At 43.9% G+C, this 25039-nt stretch overlaps 1 protein-coding gene across 12 annotated transcripts in view; it reads right to left on the minus strand.

Moving 5' to 3' along the window:
- Map7 (microtubule associated protein 7) overlaps nucleotides 1-25039 on the minus strand; it is a 137865-nt gene that overhangs the window by 24716 nt on the left and 88110 nt on the right. For all 12 annotated transcript variants that reach the window (XM_075948104.1, XM_075948074.1, XM_075948046.1 and 9 more), the window contains 4 exons: nucleotides 21445-21522; nucleotides 8727-8890; nucleotides 7392-7509; nucleotides 3774-3884 (listed from right to left, as the gene is read on the minus strand). In XM_075948104.1, the coding sequence (XP_075804219.1) occupies nucleotides 3774-3884; nucleotides 7392-7509; nucleotides 8727-8890; nucleotides 21445-21522 (471 nt within the window). The remainder of the gene's footprint in view (nucleotides 1-3773; nucleotides 3885-7391; nucleotides 7510-8726; nucleotides 8891-21444; nucleotides 21523-25039) is intronic.

A 25039-nucleotide genomic window follows, 5' to 3' on the forward strand; every position in this document is an offset into this window, starting at 1 on the left:
CTAAGAGGAGACAGTTTTAAGCTCCCTCTTTTTAAGCTCCCTGTTTTTCCTTCTTGAGAAAAATCTGGTTAAGTGGGTGGCGTTAAAGATGAGGTTATGCACCTTTGATATAAATTTCCAAATGGCAACATCATCTCTGTTGCAGAACTTCTAGTGGCAATCAATGAGAAATCACATGCTAATCAGTCCATGTGGCACTATATTCAGACATAAAATAAAAGTATTTTCTTCTTCCTCCTCTCTGTGTGCACCTGATTCACAGATGTGTGTATGCAGGTGTAAGCACATGTTTACCTGTGTGCAGGTGGAGGCCATGTGTCAAGTATCCTCACCAACTGCTGTCTGTCCATCTTATTTTAAAAAATGGTTTATTAGTTTTTAATCACATGTATGTGTGTATATCTGTGAATGAATGCTCTGTGTGTGTGTGTGTATATCTGTGAATGAATGCTGTGTGTGTGTGTGTGTGTGTGTGTGGTCACAGAGGCCAGAAGAGGGCATTGGAAGCCCCGGAGCCACTTGACAGGGATGCTGGGAACTGAACTCATCAACAGCAAGTGCTCTTAAATGATGAGCATCTCTCTCCTCTCACATGGGTTTTCTGAGACTCGGTCCTCCTGTCTCAACTTGGAGCTCACTCATTAATCCAGCCAGACTCAGCAAGTCCTAAGGATCTGCCTGCCTAACTCTGGGGGACTGGGATTACAGGTGAGTCCTGCCGTGTCTGGATCTACTTTTTAAATTTTAATTACTTAATTCATTATTTTTTTTTCCAAGAAAGGATCTCACTATGTAGCTCTGGCTGTCCTGGAACTCATTATGTAGACCACGCTGGCCTTGAACTCACAGAGATCCACCTGCCTCTCAAGTACTGGGGTTAGAGGTGTGCATCACCACGGTTGCCTTTGCCTGGATTTCTTTTTTTTTTTTTTTTTTTTTTGGTTTTTCGAGACAGGGTTTCTCTGTAGCTTTGGAGCCTGTCCTGGCACTCACTCTGTAGACCAGGCTGGCCTCGAACGCACAGAGATCCGCATGTCCCTGCCTCCCGAAAGGCCTGGATTTTTAAAGTAGGTTCTGAAGGATCTCACTCAGGTCCTGAGGCCCGTGTGCTATTGTCTTCCCAGGGCCATCTCCTGATCCCCACATCACAAATATTTTCAAAGGCAGTCAGAGCCTCCATTGTGTTTGGCGCGTCTGGGAAAGTGGCTATTTACTAAGTAACCTGACAGTACTTCAGTACACTTAATAACCAATAGAGCTGTGCAGATCCTCTAGCCAACCATCAGTCCTGATCTTAGGGCTTCAGCTTTATGTCAGCTTTAAGGCTGCTGCTGCAGGCCAGAGAAAGCTCAGGCTTTTTTTTTTTTGACATTCGTAGATAAAAACTTCTAGTTGAATCTGATAAGATCTCTTTCTAGTGAGATAATAAAGCATAACTAATTTTCCAAAAAAAGCTGTTTTTTTTTAATGGTTTATTGAGACAGGGTTTCCCTGTATAGCTTTGGAGCCTGTCCAGCAACTCACTCTGTAGACCATGATGGTCTCAAACTCACAGAGATCTGCCTGCCTCTGTCTCCTGAGTGCTGGGGGTTAAAGTGTAGGTGGTAGTGCCACCTACCACCACCCGGTTGAAAAGTAATCTTACTGAAGATTTTGCTTAACCAAAACAAACAAGCGAACAAAGCTTCCTATATCATAAGAGCCCCTTCAAGGCTAGTATGATCGGTTAGACCAAGAACTTTCTCCAGCGCCTCAGACAGGGGCAGGAGAGCAGAGCTGACTCCAGAGCTTTCCCTCTGATACGATCACTTTATTAACCTTTAACTCTGCAGCCCGGTGTCTAGATTCAAGGGCAGTTCCCTGGCTCCAGCCACAGACTAGTTATTGAGATCTTTTGGCCTTGGCATCCTAACCCTCCTTCCAATTTACTATTACATGGCAGTGCATGGCTGTAATCGCAGCACCACGGGCAGAAGGACTAAAGCAAGTTCAAGGCCAGCCTGGTCTACATGAGGAATTCCAGACCAGTCACAACTACAGAACAGGAACAAAGAAAGCACGCGTGGAGGCCACAGAGGTGAGAACTGTGGAGCCAAGGAGCAGCTGCATGGGAGGGGCTGCTAATCTTAGCTCTAATCCCTCTCCATAAACATTACCATGAGAGTCATTACAAGTTAGATTCTCAAACTCTGAGGTGCTCAATCAACCCAAACAGAATAGATAGATGGGCTACCCAATGGATCTTAATTCCCAAACCACATTACTTTAAGAAAATCCAATCAGATACATCATGTAGAGTGTTTAAACATAATTTTATTTCTAAATGATGCAGAATTCAGTACTTTGAATCCTCAGAGACAGGACAGGGCATCATCCTGTTTATATCCTGTGTCCTTACTCTCCACTTTACCTGGGACTGGTGGAGGCAGGAAAATAAGGCATAACTTGAGAGTATTATAAATCTTTATCTGTGGTTTGTCTCAGACCTAGGTCCACAGAAGGGTGACACTAATGTGCTGGGTAAGTGACCACTTCAAAGGAAAGGGACATGGACAGACAGCTGGAGGAAGGACATCCAACTGTATCTGCATCTTATGTTCTACTAAGGGAATGAGCTTCAAACACAAGTCCACCCTTCCCTGAGCGCACTCGCTCTCATCTGCATATTTATGAAGGAAAATTTAATTAACAATAAATTAACATGGATAGCCCCTAAAACTTGATTACATGCTAATACCAACGCTTTAGGGAAATTTAGCTTAAAAAAGGAACAGTTTGCTTAAAAAAGCAGACAAGAATAAGAAATTATTCAAACATTTACCAATTCATAAAATAATAGCAACATTCATATAATATTATATATTACAATGGTACCATAACAATACAAAATACATGAACTGACATACACACAGAACATGCACACATTACAGTCTTATTCAAGATTAAGGCAGGACACTTTCCAGTTTCTTAAAAATGTACTCAAAACCACCATATTTTGTTATTTTTTGAAAGTATGTGCTTTTTTATTACACAATAATTCTTTAGTTTTATTTAAAATCATCTCAGTTATTAAAACAAGGAGCTTCTCTTAAAAGCCTGATTGTTTCTTTTATGATGTAAAATAAAACTTTCAGTTTATGAATAACTAAACATTCATGTACTGTAAATCCATAGGATGTATAAACATAAAACCCAGTTAAGACTTTGACTGGGAGACCACGATCATTATTAACCTGTTCGGGAGGCAGCCATGGTGATGACAGCCTTAAAATTAGGTCACTCGCTAAAGACTGAGATGAATGGACAGCAAACAACCAATCACGCATGTGAGGAACGCCGTAAGGAATGGCCGACCACACGAGAAACAGTTGGCAAAGTGAAACTCTGCCGTCATGAATCATTTAAAGTTTCCTTCGAAAGCTGGCACCTAGAACTCCCAACATATGGATGATTGAAAGAAAGGAACTGTTCAGAACAAGATTATCTGCTTTCTGGCGGATAGGTGGGTGAGTTCATTTGCTACACGTTTGAAGGAAGCACCGCTCTGCACTGCTAAAAGCACCATTCGGCCGCTGCCTTCTACAACGAGAAACGCTCTCGTCGCAAGGCAAGTGACGCTCAGCCGCTTATTGCTTTTTTACTCTCAAGTTTTTTTCTTCCTATTTAAGAAAGGCAGGGAGAGCAACTTCAGATGCCAATTCCATTTGTACACATCCAGAAAAGAGAACATCAAGTAAGAAACAGAACAGGTTTTGTTTCCCTTTGGACTGTACCTCTATCTGGAGAGTTTAGCAAAGTTGCGGATGAGGACGAGAGCCGCTTGCTAATGACAGGATCAACATGTTTCGAGAGATTCATGGTGGAAACTGACCGCCTGTCTGGATCTAAAACAAACGGAGATAATGCTAATTGACAGCCGGCATGCGGGATTGCAATTGTTCAGCGGCGGAAGGAGAACAGGCCTGGAGGCATCAGCATTATTTCTAGGTCTTCCATAACAGCAGTGTTCTGAGTGGACATACTAAAGTCACTTAAAGGCTAGAAATAATATAAACCTTTAGTTCAGCAGTTTAAACACAAGCATGCTATTATAACATGAGCTGATGAATACAAACCCAAGGGCAAGGGTAAGAGGTGATGCAGGCCGACCGTGAAGCAAAGACGCCTGTGACATGGGCTGTGGGTGGGAAAACACACTGCAACCTGGGGTAAAACGCACACCAGGGCCTGCTGCTGGGTCCTGCCTAGATCCCAGCTACTAGGAAGCTAGCCCAGAGCAGTCCCTTTGAGGCCAGCCTGGGATCTTTGCGAACTCCCACTCCCTGACCTCACTTAGCCTGACCTGGCCTAGCTTCTGATTTCCTACGCCTCTGACCCCCAATTCAAGAGATTGCAGGTGCACACCACTTAGTTCAAGTCTGTCTGTCTGCCTGTTTCCTTTTCTCCCTCCTTCCGGCTTCCTGTTTCTTTTTCTCTCCTGGGGGTCGAACCTGTTGTTAGGTATGTTAGGTAAGGGAACTGTATCTGCAGCCCTAAGGCTGTCTTCAAACAGAAAATCAATAAACAAAAAGGGTCCAGTGGTCGGAGTTTGCCAACTGTGCCGTGCTTCTGGGTTTGCGCCTTAGTACTGGGGGTGTGTGGCTCTAGACAGCAAAGGTGGAATCAGTGCATAAACCTGCCCCATAGAACCTGTAGCAGTATAAATCAGAATTCTAAGTCAGGGAGTATTATTGTTAAAATTATAGTGTAGTCAAATAATTTAAGAATGGCTTTGGGGTTCAAATCAGAAGGAAAATCGTCATTATGAAGGTAAAAAATTTTTTAAAATGAGTTCTGTTAATTTGTTGTCAACACAGCAGAAACAAATCCCAGCCTTACTCATTGAGGTCATGCTGCCGGGATGGATGACCCGAGGTAAAAATCTACCATCTCACTGCCCATCTGGCACCTACAATGGCTGAAGTTAAAGAAGCAGCGCCATCTTTTCCCCTAGTGGCTAATGAAAGTACAACAGAAATGTTCTCTGCAGCATCCCCATTGCCCTGTTCCCACTGGTCTGAAGAATAATCTGGGCAGTAAACTTTTTTGATGAATTTTCCTATAGCATAGCCGTTTTGACGATTATCTATAATCTACTGGTAATAACTCATTAAAGAGATGTGACTTTTCAACTGAGATTACCTTTTATAGCTGGAATTGAACTGTTTTTAAGAAGAAAAAAAAATGACCTAACATGATTACTGTGACTTACATTTTCATTTCTCTGACGGGGTTCGGGCAATGAGGAGACATAGAGGATAGAGGGGAAACACTAACAGGACCACCCTGAGGATGAATGTGGTGTGCGCTTGAGGAAGGATGAAAGCCGTGCCCACGTGATTCGACGGCAGCATTTCCTGATGTTTATACTCTAAGCTTCAGCTGAGGGGAGCGGTATCTTTAGTAAGCCTAGCCTCTATAATTTCTCAGTGGTTACTAAAAACACTCAGTTCTATTTCCTAGTAAGCAGGAAAAAAAAATGAGCTAGACAGTCTTTTATCCGCCATCTCACAGAGTGAGAATGCTGACACCGTGGAGGGATGCCATCGTGCGCCAGCTGAGACTTCCCATTCATTTCTCCTCCTCACTGCACAAAAATTTCACAAAAGAATTGGTGATTTTACAAATAAAATTGTTTTCATGGTAGCAAGCTGATGTCCAGTGTTCAGACAAGATGCTAACTTTAATGGGGACCATTTCTAGGCTTGGAGGACGTAGGAGCTGGCTTCGTACAGGTGCTGCCATGAAGTGAAGGTGCTAAAAGTGAGCAGAACTGAATGTCTCTCGACACCACAGCGGGTCATTCCAGTCTTTGAGACTTCAACAGAGTCCAGTCATTCCCCACACAAACGTCTCTTTTCTAATAGACCAGTAGTGTGCGCCAGCCAGTCATCATAAACTGGATTTTACCTAACGGCTGCTAAGTGCATCACTGGCTTTCCTGCTCCGAATAGCAATGTAGAAAACAAGAATTAAGCTGAGTAGGCTTATTGTTTCTCAACGATGTTTGGCACTGTGTGACAGAGCATTTCTGTCATGTAGACAGGAAGCATGAAGCTCAAAGAAAAACATGGTTATAAAAACATTTACTATGAGCATTTTTCTCCATGGGACATCCATGAAAACTCTTTCTAGATGAAGCATTTTTATGATGGCAGGTTTGGTGTGGCCTCCAGCACAGGTGGTAAAGAGACATGGGGAAAACGTGCTTCTACGTTTGGTTCAGTGTCACGGGGAAATAAACTGTGGTTATACTTTCTGAACTTAAAACAAAATTAAAGGGTTATAAAAACAGTAATGAAAAATACAGCAAACATGCAAATAACTCAATTACTCAGCTAAAAGTGAAGCTGTCTATGAGTATGTCGTATTGCTAGCTACAGGAGCTGTTAACAGGATGCGCTTTGGTTACAGGTGACTCGTAGCTAGAAGACATTTAAATAGGCTTTATTAAAAATGACTTAAAGAGAAAGAGGGATTATTTTAACACCTTAAAGTCACCGGAGTCATGACATCGTACTTAGGAAACACTGCCCATCTCAGAGCTGGGTCCTTGCGAGGGACAGCGGGCATGCGTGATGACTACGGAGCTGGCGGTTCGGCTGTCCACGAACTGGTCCTAAGTCTGAGGGGCTACCAACAAAGCAGGCAGTCAGCACTTACAGGGGTGTCTGTACCAGATTCTCTAGTACCCCCCGAAGCTGTGATGTGCTGGTCCACCCCCGCTAAATGGAGAAGGTGAAAAATGACTCAACAAAACCACCTGGGGACAGAGGTAAGGCGTGATTTAAAAAAAATAAAAGCATCAGACTCACATAAATGAAAAAGAATTAACATACTACTATGTAAGAATAAAAGTGTATTGAATTTACAGTACAAAAATATTTCTCGTCTAAGGCCCCTCGCATGCTCCTCCCCTACGTCAGTGCTGCATGTGTTAGCGTCAGGGTACACGTGCTCACGGAACTGACCCTGATTCAGCTACACTGCTGAGATTCTTCCCGAGGAGAAAGGGACATGGGTTAACTTATCCCTCAGCCATGAAGACCTTATGCAAACGGATCACTAACACAGTTCAGTCTTGAGTTTTAGAAATGCCCCATAGCTCTCCTCTCTAGGGGACTCTGCAACCCAAACAGAAAGGAGCTCGCGCGGAGGCAACGAGAGGTCCTTGGGTCTTACCTCCATCACTCTCGCACCCTCAGACAGCGGGAGCATCATTTAAATAGCATGGAATTGTTTCAGCAACCAGAGATTTGGGGAGTGGGGTGGGAAGCAAATGCACTTTTACTGTCCAGGAAAAAAACAAAACCAAACACAAAGAGGAGACTTGAGGTGGTATCTGTATTTACCTGTACTGTGGATGCTGTGGCTCCCATGGAGAGGGCCTCCCCATGACCACCGGTTATATTTCTGTCTCGGCTTCTGGCTCCTTTCCATTGTTCGTCGTACAACAGCTTCATGGCGCTCCTTATGTGGAACAGAAGAGCCAGCGGTTAGGTTTAGCTGGTTGAAGATTCTGCAACTTAAGGCAGAATAGTGAAGACTACCTAAATTCTTGCTCTCCTATATTGCTGTTATAATCTGTTTCCTAACTTCTGTACTTTCTCTTTCTGCAACCATTAGTTCCTAGTTCAAAAGCCCTTGTGTATAACAGGTATTCAGATATTTCCCTCTGGGTGTGACGCTTTTACCAACACACAGAAAGGGCCATGGTAGTCAGGTCTTCACTTGGACTGATTCTCAGCATGTGTTTTTATTTACTTTTATACATGTTGTGTAGTGTCTTGTTAGCCTCAAACTTGTGATGCTCTTGCTTCAGCTTCCTGACTGCTAGGACTATAGACGTGTACCATTATGCCCCACTAAACTGGTGGGGTTTTTATTGCTGCTGCTATTGTTCGGTGTGTGTGTGTGTGTGTGTGTGTGTGTGTGTGTGTGCTACAGAGATTCAAGGTGTGGGGGCCTTATGCATACTAGCAATTGTTTGGTCCATGTCTATAAACCCAGCCTCATATAGAGCCATACTTTAAAAATGGAATTCAGAAATTGAGGACACAATAATTTTTCTTTTCCCTCTACCCACAAGCGGAGTGAATACTAAGGAAAAGTTAGAAAGAACTCTTAAGATTGGGAGGGCTCCAAGAAAGGAAAATCCTTTTCTCTTTGAGGTCTGGTACGTGGCCCAGGCTAGCCTTGAACTTGTGGCAATCCCATCGCCTCTGTTTTCTCGGTGTTGGGATTACAAACATGTTCCGCCTCACCTGGCAAGGACTCATGGCTTCCTATGTTGTATAACCCCACGCAACCTAACTATTTTGAACATAACTCCCCCCCCCCTTTTTATGAGAAACTTATAGAACACTTATTTAAGGTTTGAATGAGTGTTAAGTGAAGTACATATGTGGAAATATTACCTGTGTGGAAACGTTTACCCTATGGGAGCCCACATAGGGATTTTAGCATGTCAGTACAGCTGAATAAAGGATCAATGAGTATCAGATGGGAACATGAGTACTCGGCGTTCCAGCAGCAACAATGACAACCAGTCATCTTCTCCTGTCCCCCCCTCCCTGTGCTGTGCTCCCCAACACCTGCAGTTATCTTTATGGCTGACGGCATGACAACCACGCATCCCACACTACGGAAGCAGGGAAACCTTCCTCTACAGAGGGGCGTGGCCACACCTTGTCTTCCTCCAGCCTCTGTCTTCGCTTCTCCTCCACCGCAGCCCTCCTCCGCTCTTCCTTCAGCCGCTGGTCCTCCAGCTTCTTCCTCCGTGCTTCCAGGTGCCTTTCATAGTGCTGCCGGGCTCGCTCTTCTCTTTCTAACCAGACGATTTCTCGCGCAGCTTTGGGGGCAAACAGGGAGATCCAACACAGGCAAACTTAGGACTTGAATAGTTAGTGCTGGGTAAGGAGTCCACACTGAACAAACGGGCTCTGTCAGTCTGTGAGGATCCAGCTTGGCCTTTGCTTTCTCACTACGTCAAGGAGGCTGCCCTGAATTCTGCTCTTTGGGAATACGTATAGCTCTCTGGTTTGTTGTGGTAGCTTTATAGCTTAGGCTGCATGCTGGCGCTGCTCTGAGGCTCTAGGATCCACAGCACCACGTCCCTATCTCTTTTTCAAAGGGCTGGCGACACAGCTCAGCATGGCAAAGCACTTGCCAATGCAAGCCCGATGACCCGAGTTGCATCCCTGGGGCCAACAGTGAAAGGAGAAAGCGGACTCTAACGTGGTCTCCTGACGTCCACATGTGTGCCTGCATGCTCCTCACACACACACTGCACACATACCACCATCACAACGGCAAATTAAAAAGTGCGACATCCTGCCAGGCACAGTGGCATACATCTGCAAACCCTGCACCTGGGAGGCTGAGGCAGGAGGATTACCAAGAGTTGAAGTAGAGCATATAATAAAACTGCTTCAGAAAGAGTCTATCCTCTAGCCTCTCTGTTCCTTCCCCCTCCCCAACCCACCTCTCCTTACTTTTTCATTCCTTCCTTTTTACTTTTGCTTTTTTTTTTTTTTTTTGAGTTTATAGCCCAAGCTGGCTTGGAACTCACTATGTAGCCCAAGGTGGTTTTGAACTCATGACAATCCTCTGCCTTGGCTCCTAAACATTGAAATCAGAGGGGGAAGCCACCATGTCCAGTTATGACTACATTTCTTTCATCATAGCCTTGGTTCTCTGGAAGTACAAAGCAATGTGGAGAGAATTAGCTGAGAAGCAATGAATTAGGTGCCACGCAGGTTCATCGCAGTGAATCAGCTAAGCCAGGAGAGAGAGCAAGAGGCCGTTTTGGGCACTCAGGGAGCGCACAGTTTAGTTAGGTAAAAGCTAGACAGCACTGACTTCCTGACAGGGCTGTTGGTGAGCCCATGGTGACACACAGAACACTTGGTGGAGTGCCATGCTCTTGTATGGGTCCAACACATGGAAATAACGAGGCTGGGTGTTAATCCTGGAAACTCCTGTTCTAGTGCCGCAGACAGCATTCAGCAAATAGGATACAGGTAAGGAAGAGAAGTCAGAGTGTGCTCACAGGCTAGGTGGACACCCTACCTACACCCCTCACAGTCTGCCATGGTCCTGGTCCTTCTGAGCAGGTGGGGAACATACTTCACTGCTGTATGAGGAACAGAATGGAGAACAAATGGATGTCGTCAACTTCTGCAACATGCACAGTTTTGCCTCTGTTTCATATCTTTTCCTTTATTTTTGTGCTGGGGTCTGAACCCAGGGCCTTATACTCTACTATTAGCCTTAGCCCACAACCCCAACGTGAATTTCAAGTAAGGTGCAGAGCATTCCTAGTAACACTGGATAATGACAGCCAATAACACCACCAAGAGTCAAAATGAACAGGGATAAGAACATAGCATATATAATATGATATAAAAATAATATATTAATATTTTGAAATCTTGGGGAAATTATCTGATTTTTAAGTTAGAGAAAACGTCTACAACCATCTCTAATATATATGTATTATGCATGTGTGTGCGTATATATAATTTATTTATTTGTTTTGAGATAGCATCTTGCTAAGCATTTCAGGCTAGCTTGGAACTCACTCTATAACTCAGGCTGTCCTTTGCCTCCCTGGTGCTGGAGTTTTATAGGCATGCACCATGCTTTGCTTTGTTTTCATTTGAAATGTGAAGGTTTGAATCTTAGGGCTGTGGGTATAGATTGTTAGAACTCCTGCCTAACACACACACAAGGCCTTAGGTTTAGTCTTTAACCTTTACAGTTTACTTCAACACTTGTTGTAATTGTATAAGTGCTAATAAATGCCTTTTTTCTCTTTTCCTTTTTGGTTACGGCAAACAGACATGAAATAATTCCTTGAAGCAGATGTCGCTTAATTCAGCTCATGGGCTCTAAGAAGGGGGCTGTGGGAAGGAAAAATAAGGGAATCTAGGGATGGAGAGTAAGATTATTTTACAGGACTTTGAGCATTCATGTAGGAAATATTTCACTCATTTCACTTAACGCAGTTGGAGATTTAGCCTAGTGGTAGGGTATGAATGCGAGGCTCTGGATTCAGACCCTAACGCACACACGCGCACACACACACACACACACACACACACACACACACACACACACACACAGGCTGAGGCAACAACTATACAGACTGAGATGAACAGTGCTGATCTGCATGAGAGCCACCCCTACATCCACCCTGCTCAGTACCCGCTGCCTGCACAAGGAAAACAAAGGAGATGAAGTTTGCTTGTTTTAAAACCTTTATTTAATGTGCATTGGTGTTTTGCCTGTGTGTATGTCTGTGTGAGGGTGTTGGGTCCTCTGGAACTGGATTTAGAGACAGTTGTGGGCTACCAGGTGGGTACTGAGAATTGAACTCAGGGCTTCTGGAAGAGTAATCATTGCTCTTAACCAGTGAGCCAGGATTTTTTTAAAAATGCTACAAGAATCTGGGAATCCCAGTCCTTGGAGGCAGAGCAAGCCTATCTCCAGTTCAAGGACAGACTGTGCTACACACTGAGACCTTGTTTCAAGTCCCACCATATTCCTCACCCTCTCCCCAAAATGGTAGAAGGAATAAAATCAATCCTATATTAAGATTGATTCTTTTTTTTAAGATAGGCTACCCCTCCAATAACCAGGTGTGCGGTTTAAAAGGTTCAGTGTGTAGCTCATTTCCCAGCAGCCTGCCTGCCTAGAACACAAGGCCCTGGAGTTGATCTCCAGCCTGCCAAGAAAAAGGAGTAAGCGACAAAGAGCCATGAGACTATTGGAAATAAATACGTAGTCGGTGAAAATGTTCTATACAAAGAAGGCTTGGAATTGAAACGAGAAGATCCAAAGAAGTTAAACGATGTTCCCAAGATCACGGTGCGTCGGAACTAGAGCTGGGATCTTAATTCAGCTGATTCCACAGCTTGGAATCTGCCTGCACAGTCTTGCCTACCCTGAAGCAGAACCTGCTGTGGCTTGTCTTCTCTGTCAACCTCTGGGAATGCTGTGTGAAGTGTGAAGGCCCAGGCCCCTCCTCCGTGCTTCCCCTTCAGAAGTTTGACACAGGGAACTCGTTACCTTAGAAACAGCTCTCACCTCCAGTGTGCTTTCCCTGACCCTCTTGCTGCTATTGTAAGCTCTCCTGCCCCTGCTGCACTGCAGTCTCCGCTTTCATTTCTGCTCCTCTCAATACACAAATCTAGAGAACCCACCAGCTCCCCAACCCTCACGGGTGCCACCTCTGTCCACCATCTCTCCCGCATGGCAGTCTGACATTCAAGCCTCTTCCTGTCACAAGTCTCTCCTGAGCAGCAGTCTGGAGAGTTCCCCAGCTCCGTTCCAGACACTGTACCCACGGTGCCAGTCCCACGCCTGCCTACACTCACAATGTCTAGTCTAGGGGATGGTTTAAAGCACGCCCTGGGGTCCATCCCTAGCACGGAGGTGAAAGAGCAGGAGGGAGGAAGGGAGGGGAAACTAAAGGACTCTCAAGAAAGTGGCTTACTTTGATGAATGTAACTCAAGGCTTTCCCACTTATCATTTTTATATTTATTTATTTATTGGAGACGGAATTTCTCTCTGTACCTTAAGCTGGCCTGAAAGTCACTAAAGTCACCTAAGCTGGCTTTGAGCTCAGGGTAATCCTTCTGCCTCAGTATCTCAAGTGCTGGGAAAAAACTGTCTTTCCCTTGACATGTAACTGAAGTATACAGTGGAGAGCTGTCTGGCGTGGCCTTGTACCCACCAACAGCCCACAACACTGTCACTTGTGTGAGGAGTCCCCACTCGGCCTGTTTCCCTGTGCCTGAAGGCTAATGGAACTGAGGTGCTGGAACAGCAGTTTACATGTGTGGAAACCCTAGAACATTCCCCTTGTGTGTGGGGAGGAGGACTTGAGATAAGGAAAAAAGACAGAAAGTTCCCAGAAATTCTAATCTGTATTTAGCCTCTGCTTGACCAATGGCTGTCCTTGGAACTTCTGGTTATTATCCCAACCCTAATCTCAGACACACCTCACAGAATGGTAGCATTGTCCTCTTCTGGCTATCTCACAAAGCCCTCCCAGCAACCACAGACACCCCTCTATCTGCTATTCCTTAGCTAAAAAGAATCCAAATTTAGAGTGTCAGGCACCTAGTCACGTGACTGGCCATGCTCCTCCATTATCACCTGGAAAGAGGCTCCGCTCATACTCTATGCTGACTCCGAGTCATGGACAGCCATTACCTTCACAGCTGGGCTCGGAGACAGGCATGCTGGGAGACACATGGAAGTGAGGTAACCTGCTCCACAGTTCACGAGTGGCGCAGCTGGAGTACAAACTCCCACATGTCTCCCTCTAGAAGCACAATGAGCCTTCTGGTAAAATGTCTGGACTGGAGCCTCTCCAGGTGACTAATGTTCTTCCTCCACACCGGAGAGATAGGCAAGGTCCCCATTATGCAACATCACCTTAGACTTTATCATCTGCTCACAAAATTCCTACTGCTCGAGTTTAAAATCTTTTTATGCTCACACTTAAAGGCAAAGTAAATTTAGGAATAAAAAGATGACGGGTCAGCCATGTTATTCATCTGATCTGCAGACTTCACCCGTCCACAGAAGCATTTGGCCTTGCAGCCTGAGCCTGGCTCATGTCCACGTTCCCCCCACAGGAGGTGTCTGGTCTCAGAGCCGTCTCTTACCCACCTGCTAGTCTAGGAACATCTGGATAGTTCACCAGGCGCCAGCGTTAGGTGGCCAGTGCTGAGACTGATCACAGATGAGCTAAGATACACACTTGGTAACTGGGTGGGAGGCTGCCTGGAAGGGCTGCTCCCTTAATTCTGACGCACACCCCTCTCTGGTGTTGGTACTCACCACCCCACCCTCGCCTCCTTCTTTTGAGACTAGTCTTTAAAGTCTCCAAAGTTTTCCTTGGAACAAAACCTCTCTAAGAATCAGAAGAGGTTTCACATCGACTCTAGTCAGGGTTATACCATGAGTGTTTGTTAATAAATACTAATTTTCTTGTCAGTGTTTTTGAGATGAACATTTTATACCAGGTTGAAATGATAATTTATTTATCTCTCAATTGTACTCACTAATAGTCCCTGAATTGATAATACATAAAAAAAAAAGACAAAGTGAAAAAGCTATGGGCTGGAAAGTCTAATATAATTATCTCAGCTAATCTAATTGAAATTTGTTCCAAGGCTAAAATCATTTTTATATTATTGTGCTTGTTTGAAAATACATTCTAAAAGATCTCTTGGACTGCTTTAAACTTAGCTGTAAAAGCCAACATAAGCTCTAATTAAAGAACCATAAGCTCTACAAGAGCTTTATCAATAATACACATATATATTCTATAATAATCTTTGATCATTTAAAAATGTTAAATTACATTTATTTATTTTATGCATGCATATGTGTGTAAGTGTACATGGGCACATTCATGCCGTAATAGACATGTGGAATCTGGTTCAATGTTAGGAGCCTTTACACACTAAGCCATCTCCATCTCTCTTCCATGATTTTATGGAACCCGGAGAAGCCCAGACAGCCCCAGGTGGGAATGAAAGTACAGTCACGTAAAGCTTTTGGTCTCAGAGGGTCGGGGTGTAGCTCAGTGCTAGTCTGCTTACCTGTACCATGTTCAACAACCTAAGTGCTGTAGCAACAACACACACACACAAAATTTGGTATTTGCAAAACACAAATTAGCAAATACTAATTTCTTCACCGTATTCTTGAGAATGACGACTTCTCTCTGCTATATTCACTAATGTGGCTGTCCCTGAACTGATAACACATTGAAGTTAGAAAAACAGGCAAAATAATAAAACTATGTCTAGAAGGGCAAAGTCTCAGCTAATTTACCAAATTACCAAAAGTATGCCAAACTACTTGAAAAATCAAACCTAACACTTCAAACTCTATATTATTTTCAAAAAGAGAAACTTTGTATCTCTTAAAATGTAGAGGACTTTTTTTTTGCCAAATATTCCTTAAGAAGCCGGGCGGTGGTGGCGCACGCCTTTAATCCCAACACTCGGGAGGCAGAGGCAGGCGGATCTCTGTGAGTTCGAGGCCAGCCTGGTCTACAAGAGATAGTTCCAGGACAGGAACCAAAAAAAGCTACGGAGAAACCCTGTCTCGAAAATCCAAAAAAAAAAAAAATTCCTTAAGTATTCTCTTGAACTTCGTCAAATTACTGCACGAGTATTAATCTTAATAGCACATGGAGGTCAATAAGATTCAAAGTACAGCTGTACTTTGAATAATAATCTTATTCTTCTGAGACACTGGTTAAGCGTATCAATTTAGCTCTCCTATGAGACAACTACAGGAAAATCAGGCAACTATACTAACTTGGAACACCTGCTGAGATCACCTGCAGTTAAAGTGCATAGATTTACTTGATTCAACATTTAACAATTAATTGTTGGACATTTACTACGCACAAGGCTACTCTAGGTTCTGCTACTGGGCTTTAGAATTGGCAAAGGTACAAACCTTTCTGTTATGGAAGGTGTGTACCCTAGTGAAGGCCGATGGAATAGCAAGTAAGTTTTTATCTATTTAGACGTTGACAATACTAGAGAGAAAAAGGGAGTTTTAATTTGAGAGATCTGCAAATCTGAGTAAAGAGGTCAGGAAATATCCCACCACGGAGGCAGCATTTCAGTAAAATTTAAAGGGGGAGAGAATGAGTTATGTGGGTTTCTCAGTGTGCTCCTGTTGGAGCCGACAGCAGTTGGTTCTTACTCAAGGATACGCCTGGTGGGTTTAAGGAACAGGAGGCCAACCACAGAATTCTGGCTTCTACTGGGTGAGAAAGAAAGTCACCAAGAGATCTGAAACAGAGCTGTTGATGTAGGAGGGTCATCTGTCTATGTGTTGCTTTCATTGGTTGAATAAAGAGACTGCCTTGGCTTTTTGATAGGGCAGGATTTAGATAGGTGGAGTAGACGAACAGAATGCTGGGAGGAAGAAGCAGAGACAGGAAGATGCCATGATTCTCCGGCCTGAGATGGACATAGGTTAGAATCTTCCTGGTAAGCCACGACCCTGTGGTGATACACAGACTACTAGATATGGGTTAAAGCAAGATGTGAGAGTTAGCCAAGAAGAGGCTAGATATAACGGGCCAGGCAGTGCTTAAATGAATACAATCTGTGTGTTGTTATTTTGGGGTATAAGCTAGCTAGCCAGGCGGCTGGGAGCCAGGCGGCGGGAATGCAGCCCACCGCTGCTCCTTTTACTACAGAGCTGTGACATGATAGTAGACATATTCTAATGGGTGAGAAGAGCCAATGTGGCAATGAGAGGAAGTGGGGGCCTGGAAACAAATAAGAGATCCTGGTGGTACATGTGGACACACTAGCAGCAGAAGGTAGAAGAAGTAGCATTTCAGAAACTGGAGGGCATTTATTGACAATCTCATAGCCTAATTGAAACGAAGGGGTGTGAGAGAAAGAAATTTTGGCTAAAACACTATGTATTATTATTATTTTATTCCTAGGAGTTAGGGAAATTTATCTTCAATATCCTAGACTCTCTGGCTCAAAACTAAATACGTATTTATTGATTAAATGAACACATGAACCGAAATAACACAAAGTAGGTTTGAAAAGGCAGAGGTGGAGTCAGGTACGATGGTACATGTCTATAATCTTAGTACTCAGGAGGTAGGGGCAAGAGTTTAAGGACAGCCTGCAGTACATAGTAAGATTTTATATCAATAAATACACAATAATAATAATAAATACTGTCTCCAATAAATGAAGTGGTGGTTACTTTTGCCTTAAGCTATCTAAAGTAAAATGTTCACTGTCCAATAAATAGCAAATGCACCTATCCTTGTTAATGGTCTTGGACATAAGTTACCGGACCTATTATTTCTACTAATAGATTGGAACAAATCCCCTCCCCCCCACAAGTTACTAAAATCCACTCCAGCACTTACAAAATCCTACATTTTGCCCTCTTGGTTTGTGTCAAATCAGAGTCAACACAACGCCTATGCACTACACTTGTGCGATGACACACAACCCCCCTCTTCAGTATCCTTCCCGGGACTTATGCCCCACTTTTGACCTTTTGAGAAACGTATTTCAGTCTTCTGAAGTATAGGACTGCTATTTACTCAAAGAACTTTACGACGTGGGGAGTTTTCACTCCAGTGTTGGTGACTGTGTACTTAACACATGCGCGAACAGCTAACACAGAGGAAAGAACAAAGGGTTACTAATCATTACTGTCATTTTAGATTCTCTGAACTTTCAATCACCACAATATACTTTCAAACAAGTTGACAATCTACAAAACCATTTACATTATTATGACAAGCTCACACAACAAGTGTAACCATGGTAGCAATTTGCTAGTTTTGGTGACAATACCCAATGAGGGATGTAGGATATTCCCTTGTTCACAGTCAGTACTCCAGAAACACTATCATTACTGTTTCACTGAAGACTATAGTTTAAGGAAGATGAGCAAAATTTCTAGCATACATTTTATATTTAGCACTGTGCCATGTATTGGGATATTGAGAAATGGAGAGCACAGTAAAAAAGCCTTTAAAGTTTTATAACCAAGGAGGTATATAAAAATCCAAACAGAAAAAGTTCCTCAGTGTATAACATAGCACTAGAGTACACACAAGATACAACAGCTACGCAAAATACAACATGAGAGGAAGCGCTGTGACCTCTCATGAGGGCCAGCAGGGATCTAACACAAGTCTCCATGGAAGGATGCTAGGGTAGCTTCTGTGATAAAGATACACTTCCTTCAGGCCGGGGCAGGGAAATGGCAGCGGGCAGAAGATATTCCACATGGATCTAAGGTTTACTCTGAAGACAGAGCCAGTGATACTTGATGGCTTCAGGGATAGACCATTTCAACTTCTACTCTTTTTTCCCCACCCCCAAAGCTGAGGACAGAACCCACGGCCTTGTGCTTGCCAGGCAAGTGCTCTACCACTGAGCTAGATCCACACCCCCTCAACTTCTACTCTTATACTGGGTTAGGGACAGGGAAAGCCTCAGCTAAAGGATTAGGCTAAGTCTAAATTGTCTGCTGGTAGCTACAGATAAGCCTTGAATAAACCTGGATAGACACGCATCAGTGAACAGTGTTGGGCTAGTCAAGGAAGATCTCTCTCTCTCTCTCTCTCTCTCTCTCTCTCTTTCTCTCTCTCTCTCTCTGTATGTGTGGTATATGCTTGCGGAAACATGCATCCTCACAGGTGTTGACTCGTGTGTGCACGAAGAGGCCAGAGATTGATGCTGGCTTTCTTCCACTATCCATCTCCACCTTACTTTTGAGATGCTCTCTTTCTGAACCTGGCACTCACTGTTTGTTAGACTGGTTAGCGAGTTCCAAGGCCCTGCCTGCCTCTTCCTCTCAGAGAAGGGGTTATATACATGCAGCACCATGCCCCAGTTCTATGTGAGCAGCTGAACTGGGGCCTTTATGTCTTCACAGTGAGCACTTAGTAGCTCAGACCGATACTAAGATTCCAGCAACCCAACAACAGCAGAGATGCCAAAAATGGCTACTTCCATAAAAAAAAAACCCAAAAAACAAAATACGACCCTAATTTCTTGGGGTCAGGAATGTGTTGGCGCAACTGATTAAGACACAGATGTTACCAAGACAAGGCAGTGTGCGTGACAGATGACAACATAGCTGAGTTTAAGGCAGAGTGTGGTGGCTCTCACCTGTAATAGCAGCACTCGGGGTTAAGGCAGGAAGGGTGCTGGGAGTCTGAGGCCAGCCTAGGCAAAAACTCTAAACCAAAACAAGTTCTGCTATAGACAACTGGACCACCTGCCGCCTTAGGAGTAGCTCCAGATGTGAGAACCATTGACATCACCCGAGAGAGGACTGAACACACCAGAACAAACCATCAGGACAAAGACATTAAAGCTAGGAAGAGACAGCAAGAGAGAAGTGGAAATTTAGAGGGGACTTTAAAAATGGCCTGAATTGATTTAGATGAGTGGAGTGATTGAGGAGACCACTTACAAAGCTTTTAAGATGAGGGGGGAAGCTTTCAGAAAACATGTGCCCTATGTCCAACAAAGCAGTCTCATTGAGGATGAATTATACTGGATTTTATATAAAAAACCAACAACAGGATAATAGAGAAAGAACAGGCCAAGTGACAGTCTGAGTCTGACCATAGAAGCATTAAAGCATGACTCAGACTTAACATAGAAAACATTAATAGATCCTGTCCATTTGCTCACTAGTACAAATAGACCATGTCTCCTGATGAAACCGCCAGATACTTCTTCCTTTCCCACTCCTGAATTTACCTCAATTTTCAGGACTGAAAAGCAAATAAATCAACAAAGAAAAAAAATAACTTTAAAATGATTTCAACATTAATTTCAACCTACATCCAACAGAAAATAATCACAATAATTTTTTTAGTTTCCTTCTAAAAACTGAAATATTTTCATATATGTATCACTACATCTAAGAACTGAAATATTTCCATATATGTAGCACTAAAAAATTTGAAAATACAGTAGCAGCTGACATAAACAACCTTTGGTTTTTGTATCGTGCATATTTCAAAGGGTTTCTCTTCATTAAAAGTCTTTGGTTTTGAATACTCCTGTGCAGGCCAGTTTGTCTGACTTTACTGCCAGGGAGCAGTGTGCAGAGGAGGAGGTGGAGGCCGAAGGGTCACAACAAGCCTGCTTTCCAGGACAGCCCGTCTGCAGGAAGCATAGTGGAAACGGGGACAGTAGGTCTGGGAGGAAACAGCCAAGCTCAGAAAAACAGCAGAGTTGAATTATTTCTCAGTAAGTTAGTGTTTAAAAACATCTCAGCAGCAGAAGTTGTGTTCCATTGGGCCTAATCCAGCACTAAGGAGGCAGACGATCCTAAGTTCGAGGCCAGCCTGGGCTATATAATAAGACCCTACGTTAGTAAAATCCAAATCAACCAAAATGGCTGGTGAGATGACTCAGTGGGTAAAGTGATGTTCTACAGGTCCGAAGACCTGAATTTGATGCCCAAAACCTACATAAATGTAGAAGCAGCGAACCAATCCATAAAGTTCTCTGGATCTCCCCCCCTTGCCTCCCCTGCCACCAAGCACAAGTCAACAAAAAGTAAAAACCAAAGCAACAGATGAAATGACATCCTCTTGCCAGCCAAGAAAGGGAAATAGACCTCTGCTAAAACAAAGTCACCAGTGTCACCAGGACACCAGTGCCAAACACTTAGGTTGTCCATCAGGAGCAGGAAGGGAATGGGTTAGAGAGGCTGGTTCTTCTGTGGATGAGCTAGCTCTTCTGCACTACATGACTTCAGCAGAGCAGGGGCCATTTTCTGCAAAGACCTCAGGCCCTAGCTTCCTTAGCGTCAAATAGAGGCTGAGGGGGTTAGTAATCAAATGCTAGCTATATAAAATTGTCAAAAATAAAAGTTAAAAAAATGGTTGTTGGATAGAAACAATAAGAGCACTCAATATAAAAGTTCAGTTCTGGCCAGGCGGTGTTGCCTTTAATCTCAGCACTCGGGAGGTAGAGGCAGGTGGATCTCTGTGAGTTTGAGGCCAGCTGGTCTAAAAGCGAGTTTTAAGACAGGCACCAAAGCTACAAAAAATAAAAACAAACAAACAAAGAATTTCAGTGCTAGGGACTGGAGAGATGGCTCAGTGGTTAAGAGCACCGACTACTCTCCCAGAGGACTGGGTTCAATTCTGAGTACCCACATGAAGGTCCACAACCGTCTATAACTCCAGTTCCAAGGGGATTAGATACCCTCACACAGGCACACAGGTAGGCAAACACCAATGAACATAAAATAAAAATAAAATAATTTTAAAAAGTCCAGTTCTGGGAAACAAACAAAGATATCAAATAAAGGAAGGGCTGCTGGCACTGGTTCCACAGCCAATGTTCTAGAACACGGGACTGTTCCTCCTGAGTGCTGTGCTTGCCACTTCCTGGTAAAGCCAGTCCTGTGACTCAGCTTGCCAGGTGGCTGCTGACCTTTCACGAGGGCCTCTGGTGACAAGAGGAAAAGCAGGAACCTTGGCATCAGGTGTCTGCCTTTCCTGTGTGTAAAGTCAACAGCAGGACTATTTCAGCGTGGACACCGGGAAGTGTCAAGTCTCAAACCTTTGTACCTAAAAAAAGGAACCGTGTTTACTGTCCTTGTGCTGTTTTTCCTTTGTTGGTTTTGTAGGCTGTGTGGTGTTAGTCCTAAGTGTGGATCACACACTAGGCGGCTTCACCAGCCACCAGCCAGACACACAAACGCACACAGACCATCACGGATGTTACCGTGATGCATACTCTCTCAGAGTTGTGTCCCTTGTCCTAGGGCAGAAAAATTAGCATTTCAGCAAGGTCATCACTGAGTTATCAGACACGCGATGCAGGGGCTTGGACTACCTAGCTGCTTGTCTCGTTCTTCACGGCGTTCCCGGGCCAGACGCTGGCGGTCGTCAACCCGCAGCACGGGCGGAGGGTCTGAAATGAGAGCAGAAGCACAAGAGTGAATTTTAAAAAGATATACACTGGTATACATCTTTTGTTGAAAATCTTTGATGAACAAGGGGCTTCAACAAAATTTGAGAGATTAGCTTGCATCATGATGGAATAGCTTACTCTGTCATAGTGAACAACAGAAGTTCCAATGACACCCCAGTGTGGGTGTTTCAGGGGCTGCCTCTCTAATTATGAGACTGTAGGCCAAACCTAGTCTTCTGGGCTTCACTCGCTCCATGGTGACCACACGGAACAGTGTTATGGAGCATCCTGGCATCTGCTGCTTTTTTGGGGCAGTGTCAGGGGCTGTCCCGGTCCACTACACCTATCCTGGTTTAGCCACCATCACCACCACACCCTGTGGTGTGCACCATACAACACGACCCTTTCCAACTGGAAAATGGAAGCTTAAGTAAAGTTCCCTTAAGTAGCAAGTACTGTCAGAAGCTTATGGTCTAGGCCATCTGCTATTTAGCTGTTCATTTATTCTCTGCCCATTCCACTGAATCCTCCTCGGCACCAGTGCTGAAGATGGATGCGAAGCCTTTACCACACTCAAGGCCAGTGCTCTACCCCTGAGCCACATCATCAGCCCTTTCTGCGGAATCATTTTCCTCTCCTAAGGGGCGTTTGTTTTGGCTCATGGTTCAGAGGATACAGTCTTCCTAAATCTTTACAAAACTTTCCTGAAAACAAGAGCCCAGCGTATAAATCACACGCCACTCCTCAGTATTTATCTTGCAGAGGACCTGAGTTTCGTTCCCAGTATCACAGCTGGTGTGTGTGTGTTCCACAACTGCCTGTACTCCAGCCCCAGGGATCTCACAAGCTCTTCTGGCTTCCATGGGCACTTGCTCACATGTACACATATCCCCATACAGACACATATACATATAATTAATTATTTTGTTCTGTTTTTTGTTTTTTGAGGTAGGGCTTCTCTGTGCAGCCCTAGCTGACCTGGAACTTGTTCTGTAGACCAGGCTGGCCTAGAACTCAGAGATCCACACACTGCAATGCCCAGCCTACTTAATTAAAAATTTTAAAAATGTTTTTGAGATAGTAATATTCTTATGAATATTAATATGTGTCTACACTCAGCGATAGGCTTTGTTATCATTTCTTTCCTGGGAACTCCCAAGTATTTCCCTCTATTTTAAGGCATTAGGGAGCTGGGAGTGGAGTTCAGGGTGGTGCTTGGCCAATCTGTCTTAAGTCCTTGGTTTCAATTCCCCACATCACCAGAAAATTAAACACAAAAACAAAACACCCCTCAAAAAACCAAGAGACCAAGTAAAATATTTTTTTCTGAAGCCTTTTGATAGTTTCATCAGATAATATAAAATTGTGTCACTAAGCTGTCTGATTTCTATTATTCTTATTTATCAGAGCTGAGCTCCTTACCCCGTGGTTGTGATCCCTATTATGGGGTCATGTAATGGAAGGTGGGAGTCATGAAAACTTGGGCAACAGGGCAAGGCTTCTGGACTCACAACAACCAAAAATTCAAAATCAAATATGTAATGAACCATGGTGTTCTTGGTACCGCATGCCCGTGTTGTGCCCGCGCTTTCACTGTGGCCTTGGCTTGGAACACACTGCATGGACTGCACTGCGCATGTCATCGTGCCATGCCACCCAACATTAAGGAACGCTGCCTGCAGTGACTCAGCTCAGACTGGGATTTCCGTATGTTAGGAATTGCCTGTCTTTATTGTACACAGAAAGTTTTTGCTTGAGCCAAAGTAAAATGGTTTAATTACAGAAAATAGACTTAATACTTTCCTACAGTCATTCATCAGCATGGAAGCAACAAGCTGATATATCTTTGGACTGGATTTTTGTTAGAAGATTGTGTGTGCACGCATGTGCATGTGTGCGCCTTCATTCATGTGTGTGAATGCAGGCATGTGATTGCCACGCACATGTGTGGAGGCCAGAGGACAACCTTGGTGTTGCTCGTCAAACACTGTCACTCGTTCTTTTGGGACAGGGGTCTCAGAGATCTAGGACTCACAGACCAGGCTAGGCTAGTTCACCAGGAGCCCCAGGACCCACCTATGTCTGCCTTCTCCGTGCTGGAATTACAACTGTGGGCCAATGAGATGTAGTGGGTTCTGGGGAATCAAAGTCAGGTCTTTGCAAGGCAAATACTTTACTGACTGAGCCATCTTCTCAGTCTTCAGATTCTTAATTATGAACCTTCAAACATTCCTGTAGGATGACTCATCCCCACCTCCGAAAGACACAATTGTGAACTCAAAAAGGGGTAGGTGGCCTCGCCCAGGCAGTGTGTCAAGGGTCATCCATGGATGGGGTATGCTACCATGCATTTTTGATGAAAGCAAACACTATTTTGAAGAAAAGAAACAGAATTAATCAAGGCGAAATTAAAAGGAAAATGTTTTCTTTGTCACTTAGTGCTCCTTAAAGCTCGAGGTTGATTCACTCCTAAAAATTAGCAACATGAAGGTCTGAAGGTCACCACAAAAGGACACTGTGAAAAGTGTTTTAGAGAAGTTACTTTTCAAATCACACAGACAAGTTCTGTTAATAGATAGTTTCAGTCTAAAAGACGCAATGCTTCTATCTTGCTTTCAGGCTCATCCTGAATTTCACCCAAAAATTTAAAAGATGATTTTAATAATACAAATATATGGTATGGCCCTCCTATGCAAAGTAACCCTGAGAGATCTGGGTCATATGAGATCTGGGGCTCCGAAGGTGAAGAAGCAATTCCTGAACATACAATACAGTGCTTCCCCTTCAGATGTGTGCATGTGTGCTTGTGTGTGTGTGTGTGTGTTTGTGCACGTGCCTGTGTATGCACATGAGGCCAGAGAGGGAAGCCAGGTATCTGGATCTATTATGCCCTACCTTATTCTCTTGATAGAGTCTCTCACTTAACACTCTGCTCCCCACCGCGTAAAATAAATGAAATCTAAACAACATTTGAAAAGAGAATTTCCTCTTTAGGTTGGGATATAGTTAGTGGCACAATGCTCACCTAGCATAAAGAAAGGCCTTGGATTTGATCTCCAGCAAAGTAAAAACAAACAAAACCCAAAGGGACTTCTCCTGCCATAGGGTGCTCACATGAATCTAAGGAGTGAAGGCCTCCTAGAGAAGTCCCATGGGGATTCATTACCCTCTCCAGTCCCATGCACAGAAAAGTGCCACACCAACTCCAGTGTCGTCTGTGTGACATGACATATGTCATTATGCCGGACGGGAGCTACGTGTCCCATGAGACTAGGCTTCCTGGAGGTCAATGGCAGACAGCCTGGTATTAGCCACCGCTGAGGTATAGATGGGTTTCTCGATTAGCTGGCTATGCGGGATATGAGCTTTGCACAATCTCTTTTATAATAATGATATTCTATATATATATACAAGACAAGGATCATTCTCTTCAGAAACAGCTCTGGGATAGGAAAGCACAGTATGGGAATGTATAAGACTACAGCAGAACGAGCAAGGGAATAGATGGGTTAATGTT

Source organism: Microtus pennsylvanicus, chromosome 1 (assembly GCF_037038515.1).
Source record: "Microtus pennsylvanicus isolate mMicPen1 chromosome 1, mMicPen1.hap1, whole genome shotgun sequence".
NCBI classification, from domain to species: domain Eukaryota; kingdom Metazoa; phylum Chordata; class Mammalia; order Rodentia; family Cricetidae; genus Microtus; species Microtus pennsylvanicus.